Below are 13,026 nucleotides of genomic sequence, written 5' to 3'. Positions count from 1 at the left end.
GCCAGAAAGGCCTGGAGATGACAGCTCTCAGCTGTACTCAAAACACTGAGAGGAAACATCTAAGGATCACACATAATAAACACAAATGGTTTAGACATGAACTCTTCAAGAAGTCAGAATGGTATGCCCCAAAAGGCAAAAGATTCAGGACCCTAGCCACTGCTGGGCAATGTACTTTGGGTTAGAGGAAAATATCTCATATGAAACCAGTGCAGGAAAAATATGTCAGCTACAGCACAGAGACACTATACTACGAGCTGAGGAAAAAAAATGATGAGAGACAGATCTGACAGAGCAGAGGGTAGGCTTGGACACATCCCTTGGGATGAAAATAGTGAGTTCTAGTCACATAATGGGTGACTATTTTTAAATCCACATAGGTGAAAACAGACTCAAGTACAGGCCACAGGCTGAAATGCACTTCAATGAAATGTATGTGTACGGTTAAACAGGACATGCGCTCACACACACATTACATACACACACACACACACACACACATACACACACACATGTTCACAGAGATTATGAGTGTACCTGTAGCATGGTCAAGCCAGGGATGATGCCATTCTTTCTTAGAGCATTTCCTTCTCTTCTTCTCATCCTGTGTTTCTTTATCATGCACACAACACAAGATCAAGTTTGTTAGATACAGCTTCTCTCTCTCTCTCTCTTTCTCTCTCTCTCTCACACACATACACACACACTCAAACAGCTGTACGAGGTGGGTGGGGATCAGCTGTAACATATACGGGCATGTGCCAGAGGAGAGGAGATGACAGCAATGACAGACTGAGGAAGAACACTGCACACACTAGGTGCATGTGTGGTTTATTTCTGAAAAAATGCTGACATAACACAGGCAAGTAGGCACATTATCATTTGTGGAACATGCTGTGTGTAATTAAGTGAGTGATATCTTTTCTCAGGCCTATCTGAGCGCCTCTGCGTACCTGGTGACTTCTCTTCTAGTTCAGATGCTTTGCGTCCATCTTTGTACTTCTGCTGCTTCTCACGAATACGTTGCATCCTGTGGAGGACAAGGAACAAAGAATGATAAAGAAACACACAATATCCACTGACCTGACACACGTCCTTCCTGTTCTCCACACTGTCTCAGTCACTGTGGAGACGGTCTGGAGCAATGATTACACGCAAGACTTTCTATAACATTTTTACATAATTATGTAATCATAAAGCATATTCATATACACTTGAGTAGGAATATCCCATGTTTCATTCATATCCGTGGCCATCATGAGGATGATAGTAGTCTTGAGATCTGTTTTGGCAGAGAGCTTTGCAGAACATCATGTCCACCAGAGTTTATCAAATATGAATGGAGTGTATGGATAATGATTTTCACAGGGACTCACGATGACTTGAGTTGCTGAATGGATCTTCTCTCTGCCTGCTTGCGAAAATCCATGTTCTTTTTGATGGTGGCCCTGAACAACTCAAAACCACTGTTATACAGACACAGACAGAGACAGAGACACAGAAATAAACAGTTAGGATGGAGAATTATACTTCAAACTACAAACGAAGAGGATAATAGACAGTAACACTATCCAGATGACAGTCAGTTGTTTGTTTCCCATGGGACTAAACTGGCACTGGTACGCACCGTGAGGCTTGGCGGGCAGAGGCCTCCAGGTCTGCTGTCACGTGCACAAAGTAATAGCTGAGGAAGACTCTCCTCTGAAGGAGGAGGAAGAAAAAGCAGATACTGTCCCAGATGATGCCTGCTTCCTCAACTGGCAGTGTACACTCCTTATCACATACAGTTTTAGCTGTGGGATGCCACGTACAGCCATATGTGGATTCATACAGATTACACACACACACACACACACACACACACACACGGTTAGTATAGAAACATAATTATTTTGGGTCATTCAATGGTTGAGAGAGAATTAAAGTGAAACTGTTGAACCCAGTCATGGTCTCTCTGACTTACGGTCATAGTAGCCTTTGACTGTGCACACTAGACTGAAGAGCTGGATCACCCAGCAGAAGTTCTTCTGCATCTCCGTCACAAACACACATGCCAGGATCTGATGAGAAACACACCAAAGTTTCCCGACTGTAAACTCTACAACACAGTTGTAGTATTTACGGAAAGTCTTTTATTTAGAATAGTCTGATTAAGATCATTATACTGACTCAGATGCTAAGCAGAACAGACATCTCAAACAAGGTTTCTCTCACTGAGTTTGCAAGAAAGTATACTTTTAAGCAAGTGTGTGTGTGTGTGTGTGTGTGAGTCTCAGACAGATTTCTGCGAGGTTCCTGCTCACTCACAGACAGGATGTTTTTAGCGATGACGACAGCCACGTTGTACATGATGAGACAGTCCCATAGCACCAGGCGAGTGTGGGAGGGCTTAATCAATAGTCTGGTACCAAACAGCAAGAAGAAGAAGCAGGCCAGCAAATAGCCCAGGCCAAACACACTGATCCGCATGGCCCCGGTCACAAACACCACGGCCAGCACAAACCAGAACATGTAGCGGAATACCAGAACCTTAGCCATGTCCAGATAACATCTGCAAAGAGAAAAAGAGAGAAACAGAAGGAGTGAGAGAATATACTTTACTGAGCACTTAGAGTAATACACAACAAAGAGGGGAGAAGTATTTAGTTAACACAAAATATGAAATTGGCACATATACGTGATTTCACCTTTATGATTGCAACTTTTTTTGATTTCATACATTTCTATAACAGCACCAACAGAAAAATAGTAAACTGGTGTATTTTCTCAGATCAACCTATAGGGGGTGCTGTTGTGTGGGTGGTACCTGCAGTTGATGAAATTGGGTGCTGGGTTAAAGGGGATTCCTTCCATGGGGTTGGGGTTGTCCTTGTTCTCTCCTCCCAGAACCATCCACTCCTCTGTCTTCTCATCCTCAAACACTTTCCACTGCTGAGAGGCACACATCAGCAACAGGAAGTCCGCTGTGCAGAGACAACCAGAAAACCAACACATTGCTTTTGTAAACAGACACCATCAACAGGCTATTCAGCTCTCATCATTGGTTTCAGTAGTCAGTCTGTTCTAAGACAACCACTGCATTTGTAGCGCGCCTTTGAGTAAGAGAGTACACATTTTAGCTATTGCGAGGAGACAAACGTCACGTTTTCAGCGTGGAATGACCTGTGTGGTTATTTGTGATGCTGTTCTGCTGTTTCAATCAGAAATGTGGACAGACTTACCGATGAGGTTCTTGGAGTTGGGAATGGTATAGAAGTCTGGCAGATAGATCCACTTAATCAGGGCAGAGTTAATGGTGACAGAATTGTTCCATCGCCAGGGGTAATCTGCAGACAAGCCACTTTGTTAACACACACACACACACACACACTCTCAAACTACACATAGAGTGATAAACTTTCATTAGTGATTTAAAACTTTATATAGTGAGTTAAAGACTACTGAAGGCATTAATGTTAAATGTTACACTAAAAAATGCTATCACTAAAATATTATTAGTCCCTCTAAGAACAGTGAGTACTAGTTAGAATAGCACACTGACCAATGCACAGGGCTGGGGGGATCCCAACACACAGAATATACTGGTAGATCATGAAAATGACCAGGAACAAGCAGTACTTGGACCAGATCTTAGCGATGGCTGCCCGGCGACGGCGCACTAATATAGCCACCAACCAGCAGCCATGGATTATCACCAGGAAATTCATGCGCTGGCCAATCACGTTCACCGTCATGAGGAAACATATCTAGTAGATGGAGCGAATGAGTGAATGGAATTTGTATAAAACCAACAGAACATTCACGGTATCTACTATGTTTATGTATACTTAGACATAATCATTCAGACAGAAAGAGAAAGAGAAAGAGAAAGAGAAAGAGAAAGAGAAAGAGAAAGAGGCCTCACCTCCAGGCCAAACTTATAGAAGCTGTAGTTGAGCAGGTACTTGATGCAGTGGAGAAGGCCCTTGTCCAGGTTGTCTCTGGTGGCAAGGGGAAAGATGACTGGGATATTGGGAGGAGAGCGTTGTAGCTGTCTGTAGTGATGGGCCTGGTGCCGGTACACAGTGGCCTCAAATACCAGCAGTATCAGAACCAGCAGGTGATTCTTAAAGAGGAGGACACAGTCAATAAGAGCAAGTTTTCACACAGACTACTCAGTAAGGCAGATAAACAAGGCCAAGAAAAAAATCACATTTGTGACAACAGGTTTTATGACTATACTTTAAAAAGTTAATGTTAATGGAAACTAAAAGTTCATACTTAATGGAAACTAAAGTACAAACTGTATTCTCGGAATGCTTAGATTCACTTTTTTAATAAACACACTTAAGACATAAAATAATAATAGAATTAACAGAAGTTTGCTGAAGACACTGTGGTATGTAACTGTTTCACCACTGAGACAACTCAGGACAGTAAATGTACAGCAATGGGGATGTGAATCTCACTTTACTGTATCCCAGGGCTGTAGTGTCTTTTCTAAAGCCAAACCAGTTGGCCGGGTCCACTGGCGCTCTGTACAGAGTGGAGTTCATCAGCTCCTCTTCACTTAGGTTGGTCTCATTAGCTAAGGGCTTTAAAACAGACAAAATAGGAGAGTAAGATGGCAAGAGAAAAAGAATGATGTCATGAGAAGGAAAGGGAGGGGGAGAGAGGGAGAGAGAGAAAGAGTGAGAGGGAGAAAGAGCGAGAGAGAGAGAGAGAGAGAAAGAGGAACATTCAAATGGCTGTCTCGACATTCTAGGCCAAAATCCCTGTCTGCTGTATAAACTAACAGGCGTAGACAGGAAAGTTAAATTATTTATGATGTCACAGTAAACACAGCGTAGCGCTCAGAATGTGTGACGAAAAGCCAGAGTGTCGGTAAATCATCTGAGAGCTAAACAACACTATTTACTTTTAACAACCATAAAGTGCAAACCTAAACATGTCGACAGAGTTAGCACACAAAGGTGTTTGTGCAATTAGATCAAATAATGTCTGTGCTCCAGGGTTCTTTGAGAGAGGTGTTAAGTCAGCAGGAAAATCTGAAGTCTCAGTGGAGGAGGGTGTAAATGCTGCTGATATGGAATAGTGTGAACATGTGTGTGCATATTTGTGTGTGCGTCTGTGAGTATGTGTATTTCAGGACTCATAGCTTACCACTGAACAGTTGTTTGAATATTGGCTGGGGTTGACAATGCTGAGCTGATAAAGCATCTTGCAGACGATGATGACACAAACCCAGACCGTAGACAGACATGAGGCCATGTGTCTGAAGCGACCGTAGGGCATTGCAAAAGCCCACAGCACCACCAGAACTAGGTTCATTACAGACGGCTGGAAGAGAGAGAGAGAAGAGAACAGAGAGAAAAGGATGCAGGGTTAGGAGGAATAAAGGAGGGACATATCATCACCTAATTAAAGAATAAACAAACATGAGTGTTTTCAGAGGGGTGTAAAAAAGGAAAAATCCCTCAAAAAAAGAGTATGGATGAAAGACAAAAACTGAATCACTTTCTGGGAAACAATACAAAAAAGTAGCAAACATCATAATAAATCAAGATGTCAGAAAACAAAAACAGTCCTCTACACACCTCTAAGAGAGCAACCCAGACCACGAAGAAAGCAACTATCTTGAGGATGTGAAGCTCTAGGACCCTCCAGATGAAGACCTGAACATGAGTCAGGATGTCAAAGAACTTCCTGAAGAGAACCATGAGTCTGTCCATCACCAGGCCCCACTTACTGGGCATCATCTCTGAGACGCATCAGACAACAAAAACCATCAGAGTACAGCAGAAAAGACCCTTTTTACCAAACAACATCACCCCCAACTGTATCCAGAACAACAGTGTTCACTATGTGAGGACATGAAATAAAAATAAATGCCTATCGGTACTCATAAAGACAAGATGAAGTCATATCGTTGATGCACTGAAAGCACAGACTTCTTCTTCCTGTTTGCTATTTCTATGCTCTAAACCAAGTTCTTTCACTGAAAGGTCTGAAGATCAGTGACCTCACCATCATCCTCAGAGTCTTCATCCCCAAGGTCTGTTGTCAGATCTTCTTCCTCAAATCCACCTGCTTCTGCACCACGTAGTGTCTCAGGTTTTGGTGGACTCTTTTTCCTGTAAGGATACATGGTGTAAGACTTATGTTAGGATCATATGTAGATGAACAAACACTACAGTATTAAACATTTCTGAGCCATGAGGCCATTTTTTTAGGTCCAATCACAACTAAACCACGTAATATCTAAGAGGAGTTACTGAAGATGAGTGGGAAAATGAAGGGGAAGAACAAGGATAATTAGGATTTGGGAGGAGACTGGTGACTGAGAATTGGTGAGGTGTGGAGAGGCCCATGCCTGTGAATTGGAGTGACGTGTTCCAGGTCGGTGATTTTCATGAAGGGCTTGTGGAAATAATGAAGCTGCAGGATGCAGGCCAAGAGGAAGAACCCAGGGATGAGGATGCTGGTGAAGAGCTCGGACAGAGTAAACGTCTCAAGCCCAATGTCAGCGAGTCTGCAGTGGAGAGCAATACACAACAACGGCATTACTCACATATCATCATCATCATCATCATTTCTATAGCCCAAAATAAACGAAAAGGAAGGAAATACCAAAATGTCAAAATCATTGAAAACCTACTATTCGAAACCTTTCAAAACGCCCTAAACATTTGCTCGAGTGAGATGTGAATAGGAAACATTGACAGTTTTTTGTTTTGTTTTTTTTGTCTGACTTTGCTGGGTTTTTTCTAGCTAATGACTCACTGCTCTTCTGTGAAACCAGTAAAATTCTTCCAGTAGCCTGGGAAGTCATCAAACTGAAAGGTGTAGATGGCAATAAGCACCAGCATGGTATAGGCCACTACCAACCACCAGAACACCTTCAGCAGTCTTCTCCATAGAGAGTAGTACACCTGAGAAGACAGATGGATAGGTAATACATGAGATGTAACCACTCCAAAAACCAGGTTTAAGTATAACTTCTCATGATCTGATTGACTACTTTCTGGGTTTAGAACCAATATCGGTCTTACTGAGGCAACAATGAACAGCAACGAATTAACAATTAGTTAATTAAGCGGCATAATTTGGTCACTGGGCCAGAATTAAAAATGCTTACTTGATAGAGACACAGGCAGAGTAGGAAAAGGAGCATGTAGACAATCTTGTATCCCACCAGTTTGCCGACAAAGCTGACCATGATGAACATTCCCCCGCAAACATAGATCCAGTATTTAGCATAGAAACTCATCACAATGCTCCCCAACACATTCAGTACAGATGCATTACGCCCAGCGCCCTCTATGAGAGACAGAGAGAGAGAGAGAGAGAGAGAGAGTGAGAGAGAGAGAGATTTCAACAGGCTGACATCATATGTCTATGACCTTTGAAAGAAAAGGGTCAAAACAAAAACTTGCATTGAAAATGATACATTACTCCTACATTACCTACAATACATTACTCCTTAAATGTTTCTATAATTGACTGACAAATGGAGAAACTCATGCCAGGACAACAGTTCAATGCCAGCATTAGTGACTTTAATGCTAGCTATGAAAATCTATTGAAATAACTGCTGAACTGTATTGGTCTCTGACCTCCGGTTGTGACCTCTTGCAGTGGTGTTGCCAAACTCTTCTTTCTGCTGAAGTTGTCCTTCACTGACTGTCTCAAGAGCAGCCAGAAAGTCAATGTGCACAGCAACTGAAGAAGAGGAACAGAGAAATTATCTCAAAGCCACAAAACACAGTCTTTAAACCAATGACTAAACAAAGGTTGGTGTGGGCTGAAGAATACCTTTGTAAACCAAACTATTTGGTTACTTTTAGCATTTAGCATTAGCATTACTTTTAGCATTTAAAAGATTTACCAACTAATCCGGTCAATCAAACAAGAAGATTAATTCTGCCGCTCACTGCCCTTATATACACAACCACTTCACTTAACAGAGATTTGTGGGTCTGAATTAAAAACACAACTCTAAGAATCCTCGCATAGACCTAGATACATATCAAATTCTTTGCTAACAAACAACACAACTGTGAGTACTTCAGCTGTTCACCATCACCTTTGTATTCTATACCTAAAGAATTATGACGTCGTGAATTCATTGCCCAAATAGTGTTTTTCTCACCATGGCTCCCAGACGGAGGCAGGGGTATTGGGCACGGTCGAGGCCCAGCTGCCGGAGGCCCATGGTTCCCACTTTGTGTGGTAGCTCAGGTTCTAGATCCATGGCCCAGACATACTGCAGGCAGCAGAGCCCCAGGCCGTATAGGAGGATGAAGGGAGAGCAGAGAGTGGCAAAGTGCCTGCGTGCCCGCAGCATCCAGATCACACAGGCCCATAGCAGCAGCACAAACGTCAGCCAGCTGTGGTAGGTGATACTCCATGCCTGCAGGGGGAGAAACAACAAATACATACGTTGTCTGCATTATAAGTTATATAAATTGCATTATAAGATAACATTTTAACATTTAGCATTTACATTTATAACATTTTGGCACAATTGTTTTGATAGTAAATTGTCTTTATAAACACAGAAGTGTATTGTCACATATTGAAGGCACGTTTCTGTTACCATCATGGCAATGAGGGCACAGATGTAGCTCTGCTGCATGATCATGCGACCCAGTATATGTAGAGTACTGTCTCCCTGTTGTCCCTGTGAAGTGCCACTGAGCCCTGGACACAGACAACACACAGACTGAACGGTCAAAACAATGTAAAAAGCTCTCTCACTGCATCAGAAAAACACAAAAATGTAAACAAACAAACAAACAACAACAACCATAATTCCAATAACAATAATACCAAAAACTTGCTCACTCGAACCATTGATCACATGAACTCTGGAACCGTCTGAATCACAGCCAGGGCTCTCCCCCGCAGAGAGAAGCATTTCCTATAGTAAACAACATGGAGTTTAATCTCGATTTTCATTACATTTAGGTGTCTACGCCCATTTACATAATTACACTTTTGTGTGATCAACAGTTCCAAAATGTATACTTTATAGTTTTTGTAATTAGACTTTATAGAACTTTCCATTCCATCCCTAACACACTCTAAGAAAATTGTATTGCACAGACAGACATTTTATTATGTCTGTCTGCGCATGACTGTATGTTTAAAGATGACAAAGCTGCAGTGAACACAGACCTTTCTACTGCAGACATTACGGAGAATAAAGGTTCTTTTCCCCACCTCAGTCTCATCTTTTCTGCCCTGTCCCTCTGTCCTCCACTGTCTCAGCTCCACTTCCTCTCCACCAGCAGGCTCCACTCCTTTGTTAACTATTTCTCCATCCTCATGTTGCATAGGCACAGAAACATGAAATCAGCTCATATATGTAAGTAACATATGACCATTTCAAAGCAATACAATTTAAGTCCTAATGTTGGGACAACACTCATACAATAGTGATGCAGCAAAATTGGGACTGGTCATGATCTTTTTTTTTTAGATATTTGAGACATCACAAAAAGTACCTTTCCATGGTCGCCACGACCACTGATCTTCAGCACAATTGCCATAGTGATGTAGAGGAGGAGAAGAATGCCAGGGTTGACGTATACCGGCCAATCATGGTCTGTGTTGAGAATGATGTCATAGGAGGAAGAGCAATTGCCAGGGTTAATGATGTTTTTGAGGCCAAAGAGTCTGTAGGAGGAGAGAAGAAAAGCATAGGGACATTTGTCTGTGTATCGTATGTCATCAAATGATACATATCCCCTGATGGACTTCAGCTAGCCACTTCAACCTAATATCTATATATCATTAACTCAGAACTAGAGAAGAGGTCAAGAGAGATTTGTGGGACAGGAGGTATGTTCACTACTGGCAACCTGACAGAACAGGGCACATAGCCAGTGAGAGAGAGAGAGAGAGAAAGAGAGAGAGGGGGCGAAGGAGAAAGAAAGAGGGAGAGAGAAAGAGTGCTACTCCAGATGTCTCCTGCTCGGATGCTTTGGTCTTAAGAGTGCTGCCTTTCTCTACACAGTGCCAGGTTGGCACATTATGCCAGCAGTCAGCAAGTGCCAGGCAAGAAAGTCAGAAAGCGGCTCCACTCCTTGTGTGCCATTCTCCTGATGCAGAGGAGCACAGAGTCTCGGTGAAACTCCACAACATACATTCCTTAACATCTCCGGCTGACAGCATTCCTCATGAAGCCGTCAACTCTCTCAAATATTCTACTCCTCCGTGAAGTATGAACTCTCTCAGAACACAGCAATGCCTCCTACACGCCTATCATACCGTCTTTCAACATCCAATTCCTCATTCTTACATAATATACTCAAACTATACGTGCAAAACACAGACACACACACGCACACGCACACACGCACACACACACACAAAACATGAACAGATGCACTGGTGTTTCACCTCCATTAATCCACATATAGTGTTTAGCCTGAACAAGCAGGAGGTACTCTAATTACTCATTTTACCATGTCAGCTAAAGTATAGGCCCTTCCGGAAAACATTCACTAAGGGATACCACATAGTTACAGCCTACTCCATTTTCAGATGTTGAAAACAGTGATAATAATTAGTGTGCATAGATGGAAAGCAAAAGAGAAGGAGAGAAAGAAAGAGATAAAAAGAAAGAGAACTGTACCTGGCCCACAGGCTTGGTGGGGGGAAAATGCTCTGTGCCAGAGCACTTTGGTACAAGTACAAACACACCAAGTGTCCTGCTGTGAAGAATCCCACCATCACACACAGCGCGTTAAAGCCAAGGTGGCTGATGGGAAAGTGACAGGCCCACCAAGTACATATCCCAATAAACAACAGGAAGTAGACAGCGGAGAAGGCAGAGGGCAAGGTGATACCTGAAGATGATAAATATGGAGAGTTTAGTACATCAATCAATTTAAATCAGTTACATCATTACCCTAAAACCTCTCTCCCAATTTTCTACAATAATCTGCAGTTTTATCTACTACAGTGTTGATTTTCTGGTAGAAAATAGTCCAGACAAAGAGAAATGTGTTTTTAGCTAATCTATATGTGCAATAGTGAGATGAGCGGTGATATTTTTGAAGGGGAAGGATATCAAAATATGATTCCAAATTTTTTTTCTCATCCCACAACATTTTCCCAAAAATGAATGGAGAGATTTGCCACTACTTTTATTTTTGTGTGTGTGTGTGTGTTTATTTCAGTTTTTAGCAGGAGCCTGTGCTAATGTTCTTCTCTGTTGACAGATTACTGGGTTCTCTCTCGGTTCCACACTGAGTCGGTTCCTTAGTATCTTACCGGCCAGAGCCAGAAGGGTTACAGCCAGAACACGGCCCAGATCTCTCAGAAACTTCTGGGCAGCAGCACGGAGTCGAGCAGCCAAGAGTGAAGCTGTACTGCTGGAGGACTCCTCTTCATCAGGCACGCTGTGGGAGAGCCTGCCCTCCTCATCATCCCCTTCTTCATCATCCTCATCTCCCTCCTCCTCCTCCTCATCATCATCATCCTTTTCAGCAGGAAAAAAAAAGAGCCAAGGTCAGTGAAATAAACAGGGAACCTGAGCTCCATGCAGCTGGGAACTCTGGAAACTTCATTATCCCATGTCATAAATCCAATTTTCTTTTTCTTTTTTTTTTTTTTTTACTAAACAACTCAACAACTTGTGCTAACACAAACACTGTGAGCGCTAAAGGATAGAGTCTGGAGAGTCCATGATCAATGAGGTGACTGCTGACAGATGATATAAGTTAAGCAAACTCTTTAATGCCTTAAAAGGTTAAAAAAGGTTCAGTAAATTCATGCGCATTGTACATATGCAGTGTGCGTGTAACAGAACCTCACGCAGACACACTCTAAAGCTGGTGTCACGGCAGCCTGAACCAAAGGTTTCCAGTGAACGCTCCCAAATTAACAACAACAACAAAAAAAATAATCTGATTAAATATGACAAACAATGAGATAATACAGTGGAAACATATGACCTTCATCTAAAATATCACTATTTTCTCCTGCTCAATACATGTGGTAATGATAACATAACATGACTTTTATAATACAATTGGATTTATTCCACAGTCAGCCCAAGGAAAACAACTGATTGCTTCAAAAACTTAGCAATATAGTGGTGAGTGATTTTGAGCATTTCTTCTTTTCATTCGTTTCTTCCACCCATAAATTACAAATGATCTACTGAACAATGAAGGAACTGTTGGGACTGAAAAGGGAACTAGAGTCATCAAAACAACTGAAACAATACCATGACGAGAGAAGAATTTCCTCATGTTATGGTAACCTTTGACGACAGCACATAACAAAATAAACAATCTGATTGGGAGATCAGTCAAACCAGCGGTCTCTCCTAGGACTCAGACAACGCCATGTTTATGATTGAGAGAAGGCCTGAAGTAGTAATAGGCAAAAAAAAAAGAAATTGCTTGATTTGAGTGTGTTTGAGGCTGAAGTCTGGATGTTTAAAAGAGAATATCCATGAGCGTATATATGTGTTTGTGATGTGAGAGGAGATCCCTGCAGGACACTTCTTCAGCTGCACCGCCTGTTGCAGCATCTGAAGCAAAATACATACATCATTTAAATCATGCATATTCGGCTTTAAAACGCTTCAGATGCAACATTTTCTAATCATCTTACACCATCCATTTTACTCTGCACTTGTGAATATATATACTGTGCCATGACCTTCTTTTATATAATACAGAACAAAACCTATATAAACTGCTGTTTGAGAATCAAACATACTGATTAAAACGAGTTTGTCAAAGAAAGGCCTGGAAAAATTCACTCCAGTATAAGAAACAGTGTCAGTTCTCCTCACTGTCAGTGGGAACCAGTGCTACCAACATTCACAGACCATGAAGGCCACTTACGCTAAATTCCCCTGCCTCTCTCCCATGAATGAAACAAAAAACACTGCACATCAAAAGGTTCAGATTTCAGTGTGTGAAAGTCTAAGTGTTCTTTTCCAGGCCAAATCTCTCTCTCTCTCTCTCTCTCTCTCTCTCCAACACACTCACACACACACACACACACACAAAATACAGGGTA

General features: G+C 42.0%; 1 protein-coding gene across 1 annotated transcript in view; it reads right to left on the bottom strand.

Moving 5' to 3' along the window:
* piezo1 (piezo type mechanosensitive ion channel component 1 (Er blood group)) overlaps nucleotides 1-13,026 on the bottom strand; it is a 55,279-nt gene that overhangs the window by 9,161 nt on the left and 33,092 nt on the right. Inside the window, exons 6-30 of the mRNA XM_030765168.1 lie at nucleotides 11,263-11,452; nucleotides 10,622-10,835; nucleotides 9,503-9,660; nucleotides 9,205-9,299; nucleotides 8,812-8,902; nucleotides 8,579-8,682; nucleotides 8,132-8,392; nucleotides 7,596-7,701; nucleotides 7,118-7,299; nucleotides 6,763-6,911; nucleotides 6,353-6,511; nucleotides 6,007-6,113; nucleotides 5,577-5,740; nucleotides 5,143-5,319; nucleotides 4,449-4,574; nucleotides 3,905-4,105; nucleotides 3,542-3,746; nucleotides 3,222-3,326; nucleotides 2,807-2,963; nucleotides 2,308-2,551; nucleotides 1,964-2,060; nucleotides 1,628-1,793; nucleotides 1,377-1,466; nucleotides 954-1,030; nucleotides 538-612 (exon numbers count right to left, since the gene is read on the bottom strand). Of these exons, the coding sequence (XP_030621028.1) occupies nucleotides 538-612; nucleotides 954-1,030; nucleotides 1,377-1,466; nucleotides 1,628-1,793; nucleotides 1,964-2,060; nucleotides 2,308-2,551; nucleotides 2,807-2,963; nucleotides 3,222-3,326; nucleotides 3,542-3,746; nucleotides 3,905-4,105; nucleotides 4,449-4,574; nucleotides 5,143-5,319; nucleotides 5,577-5,740; nucleotides 6,007-6,113; nucleotides 6,353-6,511; nucleotides 6,763-6,911; nucleotides 7,118-7,299; nucleotides 7,596-7,701; nucleotides 8,132-8,392; nucleotides 8,579-8,682; nucleotides 8,812-8,902; nucleotides 9,205-9,299; nucleotides 9,503-9,660; nucleotides 10,622-10,835; nucleotides 11,263-11,452 (3,700 nt within the window). The remainder of the gene's footprint in view (nucleotides 1-537; nucleotides 613-953; nucleotides 1,031-1,376; nucleotides 1,467-1,627; nucleotides 1,794-1,963; nucleotides 2,061-2,307; nucleotides 2,552-2,806; nucleotides 2,964-3,221; nucleotides 3,327-3,541; nucleotides 3,747-3,904; nucleotides 4,106-4,448; nucleotides 4,575-5,142; nucleotides 5,320-5,576; nucleotides 5,741-6,006; nucleotides 6,114-6,352; nucleotides 6,512-6,762; nucleotides 6,912-7,117; nucleotides 7,300-7,595; nucleotides 7,702-8,131; nucleotides 8,393-8,578; nucleotides 8,683-8,811; nucleotides 8,903-9,204; nucleotides 9,300-9,502; nucleotides 9,661-10,621; nucleotides 10,836-11,262; nucleotides 11,453-13,026) is intronic.

This window comes from Chanos chanos, chromosome 2 (genome assembly GCF_902362185.1).
Source record: "Chanos chanos chromosome 2, fChaCha1.1, whole genome shotgun sequence".
Taxonomy (NCBI): domain Eukaryota; kingdom Metazoa; phylum Chordata; class Actinopteri; order Gonorynchiformes; family Chanidae; genus Chanos; species Chanos chanos.
This window is presented reverse-complemented; position numbering and strand designations above follow the sequence as displayed.